The sequence below is a fragment of the Pan paniscus genome, chromosome 5 (assembly GCF_029289425.2).
Source record: "Pan paniscus chromosome 5, NHGRI_mPanPan1-v2.0_pri, whole genome shotgun sequence".
Lineage (NCBI taxonomy): Eukaryota > Metazoa > Chordata > Mammalia > Primates > Hominidae > Pan > Pan paniscus.
In genome coordinates, this window is record NC_073254.2 from 138,526,863 (window position 1) to 138,548,565 (window position 21,703).

The 21,703-nt window shown below is 36.8% G+C and overlaps 1 protein-coding gene across 2 annotated transcripts in view; it reads right to left on the bottom strand.

Annotated features, from left to right (window-relative positions):
* The window catches only part of CEP85L (centrosomal protein 85 like), a 209,570-nt gene that overhangs the window by 67,079 nt on the left and 120,788 nt on the right, over positions 1-21,703 (bottom strand). For both annotated transcript variants that reach the window (XM_034962766.3, XM_034962764.3), the window contains exons 4-5: positions 12,538-12,656; positions 33-150 (exon numbers count right to left, since the gene is read on the bottom strand). In XM_034962766.3, coding sequence (XP_034818657.1) covers positions 33-150; positions 12,538-12,656 — 237 coding nt within the window. The remainder of the gene's footprint in view (positions 1-32; positions 151-12,537; positions 12,657-21,703) is intronic.

A 21,703-nucleotide genomic window follows, 5' to 3' on the forward strand; every position in this document is an offset into this window, starting at 1 on the left:
TAAAACAGCTACAAAATCCTCTGTAATCTTACCTGCAAACTAGCCACATAAGAATCCTCACAATTTACATAATGTCCTAACATGGCATGTTGAGCCCGTAATTCATTATCCCTTATCCTCTCATGCAGGTGGGTAATTTGTTGCTTCTGCCTGCAAAACATAAATTAAGGTCACATTATGAGTTATAATTTTCTAATAGTTAAAAGAACCTTAAGCAGCTTATTCCTCTTAGATTCCTTTAATATTCCTCTTAGATTCTAACAGTCACACCTTGCTTTCTTCAACAACTCATAGCTTGCTTTAAGCAAGTTATTTAATTTCTGTAAATATGTATGCTTAGAAATTTTAAAACTGTTTTGTGCCAGGCATGATGCTAAGAGCTTTGTATGCAGTATCTCTCATCTTCAAAAATTTATTAACTCTCATAATGAAGTTTTGAAGGAGAGAGCTTTTAAAGAATAATAAAGATAGTATGAGTAAACAAATAGCTTGATGTTTTCCAAAATTACTTACAAAGTAACTTTTGGAACAAGTAAGTTGTATGTTTCAGGTTGCATCAAAAGACCTTGTTCTACTCAGGATGATTTCTAAAATTTGCTAACCTTTAAGAAAATCCACACATAAAACATTAAATAGGAGATAAGTCAGGAGAGATTCGTCATATAACAGTTTTCAAATAATTTAAAGCTTTACAAGAAAGAAAAAAAAAAAAACCCTTCCTTTTCCAGCCAAGGTGGAGTAGCAGGCAGGGACTAGTTTCGCCCTCATGCCTGAAACAATTTTTTAAAAAAGACAAAATATAGGAAGTGAAGACTCTCAAGGCATTGGGCCACCAGGCAATTAAGAATAGTAATCTCTTAGAGATAGGTAACTAATGAGGTGGGCCCTATGACTGACTGCACTTCCTGCTGAGAGAGTTTTCAAGCCCCAGCACAGGAATGGTGGTCTCCCTGAATTGAAGAGACAAAGCTGAGAATCTGGAGAAACCAAGGCAGCTGTAGTTAGTTCACAGTACTCGATAACCCTTGGGCACTCGGTTGAATACTAATTAATACAGGCATGAGGAAGCTACCGACGGTGTGTGTAGAGTGGAAGGGCAACCAAAAAAAATATTGCAGGGAACAGTGCTTCAGGGTGCCTTGGAATTACTGGCTATTCCCAACTGCCAGAATAAAAAGCTTCATGATTCCCAGGGCATCAGCAATTCTCAACTGGGGACAGTTTTGAAACCAGTTAACATTTAGCAACATCCAGAGACATTTTCAATTTTCACAACTGGGGCAGAATGTTACTGGCATCTAGTGAGCAGAAGCCAGAGATGCTACTAAATGTCTACAATGAACAGGATAGCCACCCTCAATAGTGAATTATCTGATCCAAAAAAAATCAACAGTGCTGAGGCTGAGAAACCCAGGGTTTGTAAGATGAGTCTTGTCTCAGTGGGGAAAAAATAACCCTTGATAAAACAGCTCTAATGCCACCTAACAAAACTTAAAAGCAAGTACAAAAACTGCTTCCTAGAATAAAGTTCAGGAATACAAAAATGTAACATCAAAAACAAGTTAAAATTCATAATGTCTGGCATCAAAAAATTATTGGGAGTACAAAAAAAGCAGAAAAAATGTAACTCATAATAATAAGAAAATCCAATCAACTGAAAGTGAGCTAGAACCGACAGAGATGTTAGAATAGACAAGGATAGTAAATCAGTTATTATAACTATTCATATGCTTAAGTTAGAAGAATGAACGAACATGTTAAGAGGAGACATACATGACAAACAACACACTGAATGGTGATTAAAACATTAGACATTACAGCACAAAAGTACAGTAAATTTAAAAACAGCAATAGAAACTATCTAAAAAGAAACACTAGAGAAAAAAGGACAAAGAAATAAAACTTTTGCTCATAGTATCAGTGAGCTGCGAGATTATAAGAGGCCAAATATAGGTACAATGGGAATCTCTAAAGAGGAGGTAAGAAGGTGGCAGGGGGTGGGAGTAGGGGACAGAAAAAAATATTTGTGTAAAACAGGCCCAAATTTTACCAAATCTGATGAGAACTATACACCCATAGGTTCAGGAAGCCCAGTGAACCCCAAATAAAAGTAACATGAAGAAATCTAAGACAAGGTACATCTAAATCAAATAGATTATGGTGATAAAATCTTAATAGCAACCAGAGGGAAAAAAGATAAATCCATTCAAGGAGACAAAGATGAAGAGGATGGCAAATTTCTCAACTGAAATAATGCAATCAATAAGACAATGAAGTACTTTAAGTACTAAAATTTAAAAGCTCTCAACCTAAAATTTTTGACATAAGAAAAAATTTGAAAACAACACAAAAAGCACATCAAAAAAACCTGTTAACCTATAATACTTCACCCACAGAAAATATTTTTTTAAAGGTTAAATAAAGATCTTTTTTGGAAACGTAAAAGCTGAAAGAATTGATCACCCCAGACTTCAACTACAAAAAAAATTATAAAGGAACACCTTCAGGTAAAAGAACAATATACCAGATGAAAACCTGAATTTACACAAAAGAAAGAAGAATACCAGAAATGATAAACACATGGGCAAATAAATACATAAGATATTTTTCTTATTATTTAAATCTCATTAAAAGATCATAAATTGTTTGAGGCAAAAAAAAAATTTATATCCACGTTGTACAACCTTTGTAGATGTAGAATGTATGACAAAACAGCTCAAAGGCTAGAAGAGAAAAAAATGGAACTATGCTTTATAAGATTCTTACATTATACATAAAATAGTATAGTATTACTTGAAGATAGACTGCTATACTTTAAAATATATTATAAACTCTAAAGCAATCATTATAACAATAGAGGTATAGCTAACATGCCGATAAAGAGATAACAGGAATTGTAAAAAAATATTCAATTAATTCAAGACAAGGCAAAGGGGAACAAAGATCAGATGGGACAATAAGAAAACAAATAGCAATGCCAGGCACAGTGGCTCACATCTGTAATCCTAGAACTTTGGGAGGCTGAGGCAGGTGGATCACTTGAGGTCCGGAGTTCAAGACCAGCCTGGCCAGCATGGTGAAACCCCATCTCCACTAAAAATACAAAAATTAGCTGGTCATGGTGATGCATGCCTGTAGTCCCAGCTACCTGGGAGGCTGAGGCAGGAGAATGGCTTGAACCTGGGAGGCAGAGGTTGCAGTGAGCCGAGATCGTGCCATTGCACTTCAGCATGGGAGACAGAGCAAGACACTGTCTCAAAAAAAAAAAAAAAAAAAAAAAGAAAACAAATACCAATATAGGAGATTTAAACTTGACCATATCAATAATCACAACAAGTAAATGGTTTAGATACTCCCAATCAAAAGGCAGACATTGGCAGAATGGATAAAAAGTAGGACCTAACTATGTACTATCTACGAGAAAGAAAACCATTCTGAACATAAGGACACAAACAGGTTAAAAGTAAAAAGAGGAAAACCTGTGCTAAAAATAATCAAAAGAGAGCCAGAGTAACTATATTAATATTAGTAGAAGCAGATTTTTTTTTTTTCTATTTTAGAGACAGGGTGTCACTCTGTCACTCAGGCTGGAAGGCAGTGGTGTGATTAGAGCTCACTGCAGCCTTAAACTCTTGGGCTCAAGCCATCTTCCTGTCTCAGCCTTCCAAATAGCTGGGACTATATATAGGATCCACTGTGCCCAGCTAAGTTTTTTTTTTTTTTAATTTTGTGAAGGTGAAATCTCACTATGTTGCCCAGGCTGGTCTCAAACTCCTGGCTTCAAGTGATCTTCCCGCCTCAACTTCTTGGTGTTGGAATTACAGATGTGCGCCAACTTGCCAGGCCAAAACAGATTGTTAGAGCAGAGAATATTGCCAGGGACAAAAATTATAATTTAATAATAATAAAAAGATCAATTCATTAAGACGTCATGACATTTGGGCCTAAGAGCACAGTGTCTAAATACATGAAGCAAAAAAACTGATAAAACAGAAAAGAAACAGATACATCCACAATTGTAATTGGATATTTTGACACCTGGATCTCAATAATTGACATTAATAGAACAAGTAGATAGAAAATCAAGAGAATATATAAGACAAAAACACTATCAACTGATTTGTACTAAAAGGAATTTCTAGAATACTCCCCACAAAAGACAAAAGCAGCAGAATACACACCCTCTTCAAGGATACATGAAACACTTATTAAAACAGATGATCTTCTGAGCCATGAAACAAGCACCAACAAACTTAAAAGAATTCAATTCATATAGAATATATTCTTGGACCACAGTGAAATTAAATCAGAAAACAATTACAGACAGAATTCTAGAAAATCCTGAAGTATTTGGAAACAATGTAACATAATTGTAAATAACTTTAGGGTCAAAGAAGAAATCAGAAGATAAACTAAGTATTTTGAGGTGAACAAAAATGAAAACCAAACAAATTAAAATTTGTAAGATATTGATAAAGAAGAACTTAGAAATTTATTTTTTATTTTATTATACTTTAAGCTCTGGGGTACATGTGCAGAACGTGCAGGTTTGTTACATAGGTATACACGTGTCATGGTGGTTTGCTGCACCCATCAACCCATCATCTACATTAGGTATTTCTCCGAATGCTATCCCTCCCCAAGACCCCCACCCCCAGATAGGCCCTGGTGTGTGATATTCCTCTCCCTGTGTCAGTGTGTTCTCATTGTTCAACTCCCACTTATGAGTGAGAACATGTGGTGTCTGGTTTTCTGCTCCTGTGTTAGTTTGCTGAGAATGATGGTTTCCAGCTTCATCCATGTCCCTGCAAAGGACATGAACTCATCCGTTTTTATGGCTGGGCATAGTATTCCATGGTGTATATGTGCCACATTTTCTTCACCCAGTCGTATCATTGATGGGCATTTGGGTTGGTTCCAAATCTTTGCTATTGTGAATAGTGCTGCGATAAACATACATGTGCATCTGTCTTTATAGGAGAATGATTTATAATCCTTTGGGTATATACCCAGTAATGGGATTGCTGGGTCAAATGGTATGTCTGGTTCTAGATCCTTGAGGAATTGCCACACTGTCTTCCACAATGGTTGAACTAATTTACACTCCCACCAACAGTGTAAAAGTGTTTCTATCTCTCCACATCCTCTCCAGCATCTGTTGTTTCCTGACTTTTTAAGGATCACCATTCTAACTGGCATGAGATGGTATCTCATTGTGGTTTTGATTTGCATTTCTCTAATGATCAGTGATGATGAGCTTTTTTTCACGTTTGTTGGCCATATAAATGTCTTCATTTGAGAAGTGCCTGTTCATATCCTTCACCCACTTTTTGATGTGGTTGTTTTTTTCTTATAAATTTGTTTAAGTTCTTGTAGATTCTGGATATCAGCCCTTTGTCAGATGGATACATTGCAAAAATGTTCTCCCATTCTGTAGGTTGCCTGTTCACTCTGATGATAGTTTCTTTTGCTGTGCAGAAGCTCTTTAGTTTAATTAGATCCCACTTGTCAATTTTGGCTTCTGTTGCCACTGCTTTTGGTGTTTTAGACATGAAGCCTTTGCCCATGCCTATGTCCTGAATGGTACTGCCTAGGTTTTCTTCTAGGGTTTTTATGGTTTTAGGTCTTACGCTTAAGTTTTTAATCCATCTTTAGTTAATTTTTGTTTAAGGTGTAAGGAAGTGGTTCAGTTTCAGTTTTCTGCATATGGCTAGCCAGTTTTCCCAACACCATTCATTAAATAGGGAATCCTTTCCCCATTGCTTGTTTTCATCAGGTTTGTCAAAGATCAGATAGTTGTAGGTGTATGACGTTATTTCTGAGGCCTCTGTTCTGTTCCATTCGTCTATCTGTCTTCGTACAAGTACCATGCTGTTTTGGTTACTGTAGCGTTTTAGTATAGTTTGAAGTCAAGTAGCGTGATGCCTCCAGCTTTGTTCTTTTTGCTTAGTATTGTCTTGGCTATCTAGACTCTTTTTTGGTTCCATATGAAATTTAAAGTAGTTTTTTCTAATTCTGTGAAGAAAGTCAGTGGCAGCTTGATGGGGATAGTATTGAATCTATAAATTACTTTGGGAAGCATAACCATTTTCACAATATTGATTATCCCTATCCATAAGCATGGAATGTTTTTCCATTTATTTGTGTCCTTTCTTATTGCCTTGAGCAGTGGTTTGTAGTGCTCCTTGAAGAGGTCCTTCATATCCCTTTTAAGTTCTATTCCTAGATATTTTATTCTCTTTGTAGCAATTGTGAATGAGTTCACTCATGATTTGCCTCTCTGTTTGTCTGTTATTGGTGTATAGGATTGTGATTTTTGCACATTGATTTTGTATCCTGAGACTTTGCTAAAGTTGCTTATCGGCTCAAGGAGATTTTGGGCTGAGACGACGCAGGTTTCTAAATACACAATCATGTCATCTGCAAACAGAGACAATTTGATTTCCTCTCTTCCTATCTGAATACTTTTATTTCTTTCTCTTGCCTGATGGCCCTGGCCAGAACTTCCAATGCTATGTTGAAGAGGAGTGTGAGAGAGGGCATCCTTGTCTTCTGCCAGTTTTCAAAGGGAATGCCTCCAGATTTTGCCCATTCATTATGATATTGGCGGTGGGTTTGTCATAAATAGCTCTTATTACTTTGAGATACACTGCATCAATACCTAGTTTATTGAGAGTTTTTAGCATGAAGGGGTGTTGAATTTTATCGAAGGCCTTTTCTGCATCTATTAAGATAATCGTGTTGTTTTTGTCATTGGTTTTATGTGATGGATTACATTTATTGATATGCGTATGTTGAACCAGCCTTGCATCCCAGGGATGACGCTGACTTGTTTGTGGTAGATAAGCTTTTTGATGTGCTGCTGGATTTGGTTTTCCTGTATTTTATTGAGGATTTTTGCATCGATGTTCATCAGCAATATTGGCCTGAAATTTTCTTTTTTTGTTGTGTCTCTGCCAGGTTTTGTCATCAGGATCATGCTGGCCTCATAAAATGAGTTAGGGAAGATTCCCTCTTTTTCTACTGTTTGAAGTAGTTTCAGAAGGAATGATACCAGCTCCTCTTTGTACCTCTGTTAGAATTTGGCTGTGAATCTGTCTGGTCTTGGACTTTTTTTGGCTGGTGGGCTATTAATTACTGCCTCAATTTCAGAACTTGTTATTGATCCATTCAGGGATTTGACTTCTTCCTGGTTTAGACCTGGGAGAGTGTACGTGTCCAGGAATTTATCCATTTCTTCTAGATTTTCTAGTTTATTTGCGTAAAGGCGTTTATAATATTCTCTGATAGTAGTTTGTAATTCTGTGGGATCAGTGGTGATATCCCCTTTATCATTTTTTATCACATCTATTTGATTCTTCTCTCTTTTCTTCTTTATTAGTCTGGATAGCAGTCTATCTATTTTGTTGATCTTTTCAAAAAACCACCTCCTGGATTCATTAATATTTTGAAGAGTTTTCCATGTCTCTATCTCCTTCAGTTCTGCTCTGATCTTAGTAATTTCTTGTCTTCTGCTAGCTTTTGAATTTGTTCGCTCTTGCCTCTCTAGTTCTTTTAGTTGCGATGTTAGAGTGTCAATTTTAGATCTTTCCTGCTTTCTCTTATGGGCATTTAGTGCCAGAAATTTCCCTCTAAACACTGCTCTAAATGTGTCTCAGAGATTCCGGTACATTGTGTCTTTGTTCTCATTGGTTTCAAAGAACATCTTTATTTCTGCCTTAATTTCATTATTTACCCAGTAGTCATTCAGGAGCAGGTTGTTCAGTTTCCATGCAGTCGTGTGGTTTTGAGTGAGTTTCTGAATCCTGGGTTCTAATTTGATTGCACTGTGGTCCAAGAGACTAAATGCCTATACCAGAAAAGAAGAAAGCTCTCAAATTATCTCAGCCTCCACTTTAAGAAGTTAGGAAAAAAAAAAAGGGCCAGGTGTGGTGGCTCATGCCTGTAATCCTAGCACTTTGGGAGGCCGAGGCAGGCAGATCACGAGGTAAGAAGTTCGAGACCAGCCTGGTCAACATGGTGAAACCCTGTCTCTACTAAAAATACAGAAATTAGCTGAGTGTGGTCGCGGGCTACTCGGGAGCTGAGGCAGAAGAACTGCATGAACCCGGGAGGCGGAGGTTGCAGTGAGCCAAGATCGCGCCACCGCACTCCAGTCTGGGTGACAGAGCAAAACTCTGTGTGTGTGTGTGTGTGTGTGTGTGTGTGTGTGTGTGTGTGTGTGTCGGGGGGGTTGTGAAACTCCGTGTGCGTGTGTGTGTGTGGCGGGGGGGGTTGTGAAACTCCGTGTGCGTGTGTGTGGCGGTGGGGGGGGGGTTGTGAAACTCCATCTCAAAAAAACAAGTTAGAAAAAGAAGAACAAATGAAACCCAAAGTAGAGTTTCCAAAGTATTTAAATAGCCCTATGTATATTACAGAAATTGGGTTTTTCGTTGACCTTTCAATACAGAAAGATCAGGAGGGTCAGGAGTCTTCACTGAAGAATTCTGCTAAAAGTTTAGGAAATAAAAAATACTAGTTGTACACAAGGTACCCCAAAAACCAGTGAATAATTCCCAACTCTATGAGGCCAGCATGACCAATATCTAAACCAGATAAATACATTACAAGAAAAGAAAAATACAGACCAATATCTCTTATAAATATAAATGTAAAAATTCTTAACAAATGGAATCCAAAGATAGATAAAAAGGAAAACACATCATAACCAAGCGGGTATATCCCAGGAATAACATGGTAGGTTTTACATCTGAAAATTCATCAGCTACCTAGAATAGAAGTAGTTTCCACAATCTAAAAAAGGCAACTACGAAAAACAGCTAACATCACACTTAATGGTGAAAGGCTGAAGACTTTCACCTAAAACAAACTAGGGACAAGAGAAGGAAAAGGATGTTTACCCTCACTGCTTCTATTCATCACTGTATTGGAGGCTCTGTTTACTTCAGTAGAAGGCAAGAAAAGGAAATAAAAAGACTCTATACTGAAAAAGTAAATCCACCTTTAATCACAGACAACATGATCATTTATGTAAACAATCCTATTGAATCTACAAAAAAATACCTACTTAAACTAATAAGTGAGATTAGATTGCAGGATACAAAACCAATTTTATTTCTATATATTTAAGAACGTTTTGAAAATATGTATTTTTTAATCGACATAATTGTCATATTTGTGGGGTATAATGTGATATTTAGATACATGTATATAATGTATAGTGATTAAATTAGAGCAATTAGCATATCCATCATCTCAACCTTTATCATTTCTTTGTGCTGTTAACATTCAAATTACTCTCTTCTAGCTATTTGAAAAAAATATAATTATTGTTTATTATAGTTACCCTACAGTGCAACAGAACACTAGAACTTCTATCTAGCTGCAACTTTCTATTCCTTAACCAACCTCTCTGTATTCGCTACTTCCCCCAGCCTTCCCGCCTCCAGTAACCACTATCCCAAACTCTACTTTTACGAGCTAAACTTTCAAAAAACTTCATTTTTGCTTAAGTGGTGAGACTCCTTCACCCAGTCAGTTAAGGAGATCGAAATGCAAAAGGTCAAGCACTACTCAATCACCTAAATGGTTATAGTGGCAAATGTTTTTCTGAATTGTTCCTGAAGTTAATCTACACTTTTTCTCATGAGATGGGCAGCATTTAGGAACAGTTTCTATAGCAGTTATTTTTCCCATTTTCTCTGCTTTAACCTAATAATCCAGTCTCCTCCTATGAAAGTTATACGCAGTGTGAAAAAAAACACATTTTTTCTCATGTAATTTTGGATAATATATTTTCAGAAGTAACATACAACATATAATTTTTAGTTAAGTGATTTGAAAGGTATCGCTGACCACACCATATCCCAAAGTAAAAAGTTCGGCAGGTTTACTTTCAATTCCATCCAATTGGACACCAAATCCCATGAAGTCTGGCTCTGAAATACCCTCTACATGTGCCATCAACATTTTAAAGGCCATTACTCTAATCTGCTTCTTCAAAAACAGAAATGTTATATATTTGATTCCAATTTAAGTACTATATATGTTATAGAAATTTGTATATACAAACATTTTTACTTTTAAATGACAGTTATGCTGCTTTAGAAACAAAAGCTGCTTAGTTTCTCTTCTGTTTTATACAATATCAAATGCACTGATTATCAAAAACTTTATAATAAACTCATAAAGAAACCAAAGATTATTTAAGATACTGGGTAGGTTATTTACTAAAATGCCTCCATTATTACCCTTCCTATATTACTAATGCCTCCTGTCAACGTGATTTTGCTGTTTCCACTGGCCAGAAGTGAAGTCCACTACTGGTCTACTGACTAACAGAATATAATGGAAGTGATGTTGAGCCAGTTCTAAGTCTAAGCTTCAAGAGACTTCGTATGCTTCATTCTTTCTTAGAATCCCACCCAGCCACCACTCGAACAAACCCAGGCTAGCCTCCTGCAGGATGACAGAACATGTGGAGTAAGACAAGCCATCCTGCCGTGGCCCATCCTATGCCACCCAGCCCCCACCTGCTACCACAGACGCATAAATAAGCCTAGCTGAAGAATTAGCCAAATGAGCAACTTGAGTTATTTTGAATTATTCCTTAGTCTGCTTCTACAATATATAAAATTGAGAAATATATTTTTTATTATATTATGTCAATAATTTTCTGCATTTTCTATTAACTTATATCCAATGGAATGGTATTCAAAAAAAAATAACATCAACTGATTTCCATTGTTTGAGGGAGGGCAAATCCATGTAAGTAAAACTGAATTTTAGTCCATTTTTTAAAAGTATTAATTTCAGGCCGGGCATGGTGGCTCACACCTGTAATCCCAGCACTTGGGGAGGCCGAGACTGGTGGATCACCTGAGGTTGGGAGTTCGAGACCAGCCTGACCAACATAGAGAAACCCCGTCTCTACTAAAAATACAAAATTAGCTGGGCGTGACGGCGCATGGCTGTAATCCCAGCTACTTGGGAGGCTGAGGCAGGAGAATCACTTGAACCCAGAAGGTGGAGGTTGTGGTGAGCCGAGATCATGCCATTGCGCTCCAGCCTGGGCAACAAGAGCGAATATTAATTTCAATTATATAAAATTGCACCTATATTAAATTATAGGTATTAAAAATACACATCCAACTGGGCCTGTACTTATTCGTATATAACATTCACTTGTACCAGAAACAACTAATATTTTTAAGTAGCTTTTTCCTAAAATCAATTAAAACTATCTTCCACAATCCTTCATTTATCAAGTATGGAAGTATCAGGTTTTAAGGCATATACTAATACCAGGCTCTTTTCAAAATGTTGGGAATAGGCTGGGCATGGTGACTCATGTTTGTAATCCTAGCACTTTGAGAGACCGAGGCAGGTGGATCACTTGAGGCCAGGAGTTCAAGACAATACTGGCCAACACGGCAAAACCCTGTCCCTACTAAAAAATACAAACTTTAGCCAGGTATGGTGGTGCACAGCTGTAATCCCAGCTACTCAGGAGGCTGACGCACAAGAATCACTTGAGCCTGGGAGGTGAAGGTTACAGTGAGCTGAGATGGCACCACTGCACTCCAGCCTGGGCGACAGACTGAGACTCCCAAAAAAAAAAAAAAAATTGGGGGAATATAGTGGAGAACAAGAAAATGCAGATGTCTGTGGTCTAGTTTATATTCCAGTAGATCTTCATTAACAATGCTAAATTTCTAAGCAAAATCTTGTGAAATTTCAACTATTAAATGCGTTTAAAGGTTGAAATTAGAATTTTAAGGCTAAAACACCTACTGCGTTATCCTATGCAAGCATATGAAAATAAGTAATTACGAGCACTGGTTAAGAAAAAAAGCCTCCTGGAATTGCTTCCCAATTATCATGATATACAACATATTTAATTATCCCAAAAGCATACATAAATGATGTAGAATATACGTTAAAGAAAATATAATGATGTAACATGAAGGTTTACTGCTCACAACACTCAGGAGACTGTCTATTAAGTATAAATAATTTTTTTTCAGAGCTTAGGTACTCAAACCCTTAAACATTTTAGAATGTCCCCCAAAACTGCCATAATTCTTAACTATAAGTCATTTCATTTTAAACATTCGTCATTTTTGTAGTTTCTGTGGCTTCAGACCTAGCATACATTAAAGGAAATGACTGCTTTAAATTAGCTTTCCAACTGGATAGTTCTCAAGGGTAAAACACGAAGACATTATCTTGTAGCTCTAATAGCTGATTAGCATTGCAGCTAACCCGCTACACGTACAGAAAAGACAGAATGGAGCTTCCAAATAATGAAATAATTCACTAAAATGAATAGGAGGGATGACAGAAATCAGACAGATAAACCATCAGTTCTAATAGTACTTCTTTAAAGGATTGGGATTGAGGAGGGGCAGAGATGTGACATCAGTAAGTCTGTAAGGTTCTAGATCTTAAATTCTATGTAGTGGACATAAAGTTAATTGTTTCATTAATCTAAATTTCTGTAGGCCTGAAATATTTAATAATTTAAAATAGACTCACCGATCGATTACAATTTCTTTCTGCCTTAGAAGTCCTTCTTTTATTTTCAACATTGATTCCCACTTACTGAAATCCTGATAGCCAGGTGAATAACTTTGACGAGATGATCCAGTCAAAACCTGCACAAACATGTTTACACAATTAGTATACTAAAATATTTAAAGAAAATATTTATATACTATCATATTTTCCCAAAGATTTATATTAAAAAAAAAAGAACTCCCTCTTTGATTTTTTAATACTTTCGGAAATCACACTATGAATACAACATAACTTGGACAATTTCAAGGAAGTTCTAAAGGAAATGTATACATCTAATGAAGAATTAATGACAACAGAACGTTTATCCTGGCAAATTATAAAACTATATAAGATCTTGGCCAGGCGTGGTGGCTCACACCTGTAATCCCAGCACTTTGGGAGGCCGAGGTCAGGAGATCACCACCATCCTGGCTAATACGGTGAAACCCCATCTCTACTAAAAATACAAAAAATTAGCCAGGCGTGGTGGCAGGCACCTGTAGTCCCAGCTACTCGGGAGGCTGAGGCAGAAGAATGGCGTGAACCCGGGAGGCGGAGCTTGCAGTGAGCCGAGATCACGCCACTGCACTCTAGCCTGGGTGACAGAGCAAGACTCTGTCTAAACAAACAAACAAACAAACAAACAAACAAAACCATATAAGATCTTATTCCCATTACCTTGTGGAAGTGGAAGTGGAAGTTTTCTGGAAATGAGATTAATCATTAAGGGAGTAATACAATGTAGGAATGTGCCATGGCTTAACTAGACAAACATTAGCAGGAGATTTTCCACAAGAAAATAAAAGCAGTATCTGTAGTATTCAGACTTCAAGTTGACATGCATCACATCATCATTTACTTACATTAAAATTTCAAAATCACAAATACTTTCACTCAGTAGTGAGACAACCAAATGCCTAGGCAGGTAAAAAGGGGTCCTTGGAGAATCTCTGACCCACTCCACAAGTGTGCAGATGCTTCTGTGCAGATGAGGAAACCTGCCCAGGGCTCATGTGGGCATGCCCATAGCTGACTGGAGCCCAACATGCGCTCTGGGGGAAATGGGTGGAGCCACGGGGAATTCCTGCCTTATGCGGGGGAGGAGCCTGCTCTCTTCAGCTCACCTGGTGACCTGGAAATCAATCTGTGAGGTGGAGGACCTGTTAGCAGGGCTCTATCTTGCTTTGATGATTGTTTGTTTGTCTGTTTCTTTTTTCCTTTTCACCCAATAAATTCCTTTCCAATCACCCTTCAAGGTGTCTGCATGCCTAATCCTCCCTGGTCATGTGACAAGAACCCAATTTTTTTCTACAACAGTAGTAAGTATATCCATAGAAAATGGAAAATATAGAAAATATAACCATCTAATAAGTAGATAATTTGGATGAAATATATCACTTAGAAAAAATTGCTTAGAATGTAAGAAAGGTTTCAGATATTTAAATAAACCAACGGTAGAAACTAACATGGCAGATATCCTTATATTTCTTCCGTTGAAAAAGCAGCAAACATTTAAAAAATATTGGTGTTATAGGTTTGACTGTATTCCTTAAAAAGATAAGTTGAAGTCCTAACCTCTTGTAACTTCAGAAAGTGATCTTATTTGGAAATAGGGTCTTTGCAGATGAGTCAAGCTAAGATGAGCTCCTTAAGGTAAGGCCTAATTCAATGTTTGGTGTCCCTAAAGAAAGGGGAAATTTTGGACCTACGTACACAAGGAAGACTATGTGAAGAGACACAGAGACAATGCCATGTGAATATGAAAGTAGAGATTGGAATGACACATCTACAAGACAAGGAAAGCCAAAGACCAAAAGCTAGGAGAGAGGCATGGGACAAATTCTGCTTCACAGTCATCCAAAGGAACCAACTCTGCCAACACCTTGATTTCTAACTTTCAACTTCCAGAACTGTGAGACAATTTCTGGTGTTTAAGCTAGCTCATTTGTGATACTCTGTTATATCATCTCTAGGAACCTAGTATAACTGGTAAATCAAATAGGAACACAGTTCTTTGGCAAGCCAAAAGATGTTGTATAAACACCACAAAGCAACTTCAAGAGAATTCAAATGTGTAGTGATATTTTTATCCTTTACTTTCCAAAAATGCTATTAATAAGACCTTCAAAATAAACCAGTAATTGCATAACATCAACCAGTCACAGATTAACTCTTTGAGATGACTGTCAAGTAATATTAGGATGGGATGTTTCATGCAGGAGACAGGATAGGATGAACAGACTAAGGATAGAGATCAGTTGAAAAGAAGGCACATACTTTTGTCAGATGGGAAGATATTTCAAAAGTGACACATAGTGTTACAGGGGCAGGTTAGACATCTGCCTCTGAATTTCATTCTCTCCCTTGCCTAATATACAATAAGGGCTGATATTCAGCCAGTATGCATCAGTACAGATAATGTTAGCTGTTAGAATACTGAAGTAGTTTCACTGTGGTTGGTAACTAACTGCTGTTTACACCACTGTGCGGACTGTCTCTTTCACTGTCCAGGCCACTCTCCAGAATGCCCCATGATCCAACAAATAACACAGTTACTCCCCAGCACAAGTGACCTTCAGGACCCCGCTCCATCCATAAATAGGCATCCTTTCTGATTAGCTAGTTCTTGTACAAGTCAGTCCCGCAAAATCTTCCCAATTAAACACTACCTACAATCTTATTTATACTTAATTGGCAGAGCTAACATTCAAACCCAGGCAGCCCAACAAAGGAGCACCTGATCTTAAGGACCACATTGTTCCACTGCTTCTACTATTGAGACAGGTTTGCAGCAGAACTGGTTTCACAAGATACAGGTCACAAAGACCTGGCTTATAAAATAGGATGGGGTAAAAAAGCTGGCCAAAACTTGCCAAAACCAAGACAGCCATGAAAGCGACCTCTGGTCATCTTTACTTCTCATTACATGCTAATCATAATACATTAGAATACTAAAGTAAACTCCCACCAGTGCCATAACATAGTTTACAAAGGCCATGGCAAAATCCTTAAGTCACCCTATATGGTCTGAAAGGTGAAGGAGAATTCTGGGAATTCCTTGCCACTTTCCTGGAAAATTCATGAATAATCCACCTCTTGTTTAGCATATGATCAAGAAACAGCCATAAAAATAGCCAACCAGCAACCCTCAGGGCTGCTCTGCCTGTGGCGCAGCCACTGTTTCATTCCTTTACTTTCTTTCTTTTTTTTTTTTTTTTTAATTGAGACGCAGTCTCACTCTTGTTGCCCAGGCTGGAGTGCGATGGCGCGATAGAGCTCACGGCAACCTCTGCCTCCTGGGTTCAAGCGATTCTCCTGCCTCGGCCTCCTGAGTAGCTGGCTGTAGTACCATGCCCAGCTAATTTTGTATTTTTAGTAGAGACGGGGGTTTCTCCATGTTGGTCAGGCTGGTCTTAAACTCCCAACTTCAGGTGATCTGCCCGATTCGGCTTCCCAAAGTGCTGGGATTACAGGCATAAGCCACCACGTCCGGCTCTACTTTCTTAACAAACTTGCTTTCCCTGTACTGTCGGCTCGCTGTTTTCCTTCCCGCACAAAGCCAAGAACCCATGTGGCCTCCCAGGCTGAACCCCAGTCTTGGGGTTTTCCCTGTGGCACTATGGCCTAATTAGGTGTTCCAAATTTCATCATAAGGACTAGAAAACTGTTTTGAAAGTAACTGTTCTCAGACTGTGAGAAAAAATTTAACACTATAAACAATATTATTAACAGAAACTCTCTACTTAATGAAACTCTGCATTACCTACTGATTATCAATTTAATGGGTAAGTCATTCGATAAAATCTCTTTTGTCAAACTGTGGCTCAAACAGGAAATTTATTAAAGCTAGTAAAAGCTAAACAAAAGAGCATTATCACTAATTCCAAAACTCAAAGTAGGATTTGGAAATGCTTAAAATGATGTGGTTAATTATTAAATCTGCTATAATTTATAATACTAATATTTCATTTACTTGGGAGATTAAAAATAAATATCTATTTTTATTTACCTACTGAGTTATACATTATTTAAATCCTAATAACAGTTGACATGTACTTTAAGTATTGGTTTTTGTATATTATATTATTTTGTATATTATTAGCATGCCTAACAAAAATCTTCTAGGCTAGATTAAGGATTTATGATCTCCTCTTCCAAAGATCTAAAATAGGTAGATTCTCTATTTCCAATGACCACACACCAGCAGTCATCCACACCATATTATTTGAAGCTATGTTTCACCTTATACATCTTGTGCCTATTGCAGTAAGACAAGTACCTAGGCAACAGATGATGATCTTCTCAAGAAGACATTAACACTACTTTACTCTTCACAAGTCATCTGCTAAAAAAAATTTCCCATGGCTGACAATTACCTTAAGAAAGTGGCTTTTCTTTTCTTTTTCTTTCTTTTTTTTTTTAACGTTTCTTGGCATCAAGAAAAAGATTAAACAGAAGGAACAACTAGGCATAAAGAGAAACAGCAACTGACAACACTATTTGCTTTCATAGCACTTTGAACCATTGGCAGGATGGACTGCTAAAGTACTTGCCAAATACTTCCATAAATACACACAAAACAAAATACGAGAATGTATTATTCTGTGTTGTAACTCCATTGATCTAAACCCTTTAGAAATAAACAAAAATTGAGAGCTCTGAAACTGGGAAAACAGGAATAAAGAAAAAGGATTCCTTTCCCTGTAATTAAGATACAATATATTTAAAATTTACCAAACCAGCAGCAGTCTTCCTTATGATAGTCTTCCTTACTAAACTTAAACACTGATTCATAAAATAGTTAAAAGAGAGAACAAAACCTGACATCCTACCAAACGCTGTAGGTTGACTTAAAAGTAATTTTTTAAATCCATGTGTATCTACCTACCTCTAAACATGACAGTTACGGAGACATTTTACCTTCTAAGGAGAATGGCTTTTATAATGAAGCCAGCATCTATACTACATTAAATGAAGTTATAGAATGGAATTTGAAGTACCTAGCAAAATTCAAGAATAAAAAAATCATATTGTGAAGTCTCAAACAGCAAGGCAACTATACCTTTATGATTTTGCATTCTCTATAAACAACTGATACACTACTAAAGGCATACAGAAAAGGAACAACTAATGAAAATGTATTTTCATTATAATTGACAGTCTAGGTTCCAGTCTTGACAGAGCTAAAAGAAAATCTGATAGAAATAACACAGAATCATTTTGCACTAAATGTGGAAATAAATCAGGTATCTACCCCGGAACCATTTATCTTTTGAAAGTCCTAAACAAAGGTGGAATAGTGGTAAGGGAATTAGATGTGTTCAAATTAATTCTTCCTCACATTTCCACATTACAATCTTACAGAGAAGTTATTCAAAAACTGTCAATTTAATGTGTCTGCAAATGTTAAAGGTTTTCTGCCTTTATTTATAAGACAAAATTATCTTCTCTTACACATTTGATGAGTGTTTTTATATGTATCACATAGGCTAACAACTTATAAAATCTTACTAGTATCAGCCAGGCATGGTGGCTCATGCCTGTAATCCCAGCACTTTGGGAGGCCGAGGTGGGTGGATCACAAGGTCAGGAGATCGAGACCATCCTGGCTAACACTGTGAAACCCCATCTCTACTAAAAATACAAAAAAATTAGCTGTGCATGGTGGTGGGCATCTGTAGTCCCAGCTACTCGGGAGGCTAAGGCAGGAGAATGGCGTGAACCTGGGAGGCGGACCTTGCAGTGAGCCGAGATCGCACCACTGCACTACAGCCTGGGCGACAGAGCGAGACTCTGTCTCAAAAAAAAAAAAAAAAAATTCTTACTAGTATCAATTATCTATTAAGTTTCAAGTATTATGCCCAAAAGCAGTGAGGAGAAAAAGCCCTTTCCCTCTGACTATGATGCCATAGCAACTTTGAGTATACATAAATATCACAGTCCCATTGACAATAGCCACAAAAAAGAATAAAATACCTAAGAATACAACTAACTAGGGAGGTGAAAGAGCTCTACAACAAGAATTACAAAACACTGCTGAAAGAAATGAGATGATTCCAAAAAAAAAGGAAAAACAACCCATGCTCTGGATAAGAAAAATCAATATTGTTAAAATGTTCATACTGCCAAAAGCAATTTACAGATTCAATGTTATTCCTATCAAACTACCAATGACATTCCTTACAGAAGTAGAAAAAACTTTTAAAATTCATATGGATCCAAAAAACAGCCTGAATAGCCTAGGCAATTCTAAGCAAAAAGAATAAAGTTGGAGGTATAACGTTACCCAACTTCAGACTATGCAACAAAGCTACAATAACCAAAGCAGCATGGTACTGGTACAGAAACAGACACACAGACCAATGAAACAAAATAGAGAGCTCAGAAATAATACCATTTACCCACAACCACCTGATTTTCATCAACGTCAACAAAAACAATCAAAAGAGAAAGGAAAGGACTCCCTGTTCAATAAACAATGCTGGAATAACTGGCTAGCCATACACAGAAGGCTGAAATTGCACCCCTTCCTTATACCATATACAAAAAATCAACTCAAGATGAATTAAAGACTTAATTATGAAACCTAAAACTATAAAAACCCTGGAGAATAACCTAGGAAATATCATTGTGGACACAGGCCTTGGCAAAGATTTCATGATGAAGACTCCAAAAGCAATCGCAACAAAACCAAAAGTTGACAAATGGGACCTAATTAAACAAAAGAGCTTCTGCACAGCAAAAGAAACTATCAACAGAATAAACAAACACCCTACAGAATAGGAGAAGATATTTGCAAACTATGCATCCAGTAAAGGTCTAATATCCACAATCTATAAGGAACTTAAACAAATTTACAAGCAAAAAACAACCCCATTAAAAAGAAGGAAAAAGACATGAACAGACACATCTCAAAAGACAACATACATGCGGCCAGCAAGCATATGAAAAAACATTCAATATCACTAATCATTAGAGAAATGCAAATCAAAACCATGAGATACCATCTCATACCAGTCAGAATGGTTATTACTAAAAAGAAAAAAAAATCAGAGGTTGGCGAGGTTGCAGAGAAAAGGGAACACTTATACAGTGTTGGCAGGATAAATTAGTTCAGCTACTGTGAAAAGCAATGTGATGATTTCCCAAAAACTCAAAGCAGAATTACCATTTGACATGGCAATCCCATTATTGGGTATATACCCAAAGGAATATAAATCATTCTACCGGAGACACATGCACAACATGTTCATCGCAGCACTATTCACAATAGCAAAGATATGGAATCAACCTAAATGCCCATCAACAGTAGACTGGATAAAGAAAATGTGGTACTATGGAATACTATGTATATACTATGTATATACATGGTGTATATACTATGGAATACTACATAGCCATAAAAGAATAATATGTCCTTTGAAGCAACATGGATGGAGTAGGCCATTATCCTAAGAGAACTAACATAGGAACAGAAAACAAAATACCACGTTTTCACTTAAAAGTGGGAGCTAAACATCGAATACACATAGATACAAAGAAAGGAACAACAGATATCAGGGCCTACTTGATGAGGGGGGCGGGTGGAAGGATGGTGAGGGTAAAAAAAAACTACCTATTAGGTGCTATGTTTGCTGCCTGGATGACAAATCACTTGTACACTAAACCCCAGTGACATGCAATTTAACCATGTAACAAACCTGGTTATGTACCCCTGAACCCCAAATAAAGGTTGGAATAAAAAAGTTTGAGAGCAAAAAGTAAATAAAACTGTACTGTGTTTTATACCATAACAATAAATCTAAAGATTTAGATGAAATGAATCACTTTCTAAGAAAATATCAATTACCAAAATTAACTCTTGAGACAGAGTATCTGAATCATCATAGGAAGGACTGGGGGAAAAGTAAGTCTACTCCTAAAATGAAGTACTGATTTTTTGGGTGGTTTCTACCTAAATCTAAAGAAAATATAAAACAGTAGAAGAAGAAAAATTTTGAGAAAGGTAATAGGGCTAGGCTTGAAAAATAATGAAGCATGTTATAAATTGACAGTATTTAAAACAATAATACATCTTAAAGCAAATACAGAATTCAAATTAATACAATACTATCATTTTGGGGGATCACTGAGATTAAACAACACACTTCTAAATAATACACAGGTTTAACTGACTGAAAATGAAAATATCAAAATTTTAAGGAAGCAGGTAAAGCAGTACTGAGAAGGAAATTTACAGCACTAAGCAGTTATATTAGAAAAAGGGAAAAAGCTCTCAACCTAAGCTTCCATCTTTAGAAACTAGAATATAAGCCCAAAGCAAGCAGATGGAAGACAAGAAGGCTGAGAATAAAAATCAATAGAGTTTAAAACAGAAAAAAACAGAAAAATCTATTCAGAAAGATAAGCTAGTTCATTGAGACAATCAATAAAATTTATAAACCATTACCTAGACTGAGAAAGAAAAAAAGAAGAGGCAAGTTATTAGGGAGTGAAATAGATATCACTACAGACCATCAGACATTAAAAAGATAAGGTAATTACTAGGAACAATTCTACACACACAAATTCAATAACTTGAATTAGACCAACTTCTTAAAAAACACAAACTTACCCAAATTCATTCAATATGAAATAATCTGAATGTCCTATAAACTATTAGAGTAATTGAATTTATAATTTTTTTAAAGTTCCCAAAAAAATCTCTAGGTCCAAATTGTTACACTGTAGGATTCTACCAAATGTTTAAAGAATTAACACCAATCCTCCACAAACTCAGAGGCGGAAAAAAAATGAATTATTTCCCAACTCATTTTATGAGTTCAACAACGCTCTGATAACAAAACCAGACAAGACAGTAGGAAAAAAGAAAATGACAAACCAACATCCATCATGAACATAGATACAAAAAACTTTAACAAAATCAAACCAAATCCAATCCAGACATAGAGCTATACATAGATAATATGTTTGGCATACGGTTTTCCCAGGAATGCAAGTTAAGTTTAGCATTTAAAAATCAATGCAAGCTGGGCGCAGTGGCTCACACCTGTAATCCCAGCACTTTTGGAGGCCGAGGCAGGCGGATCTCTTGAGGCCAGCAGTTCAAGACCAACCTGGCCAACATGGTGAAACCCCGTCTCTA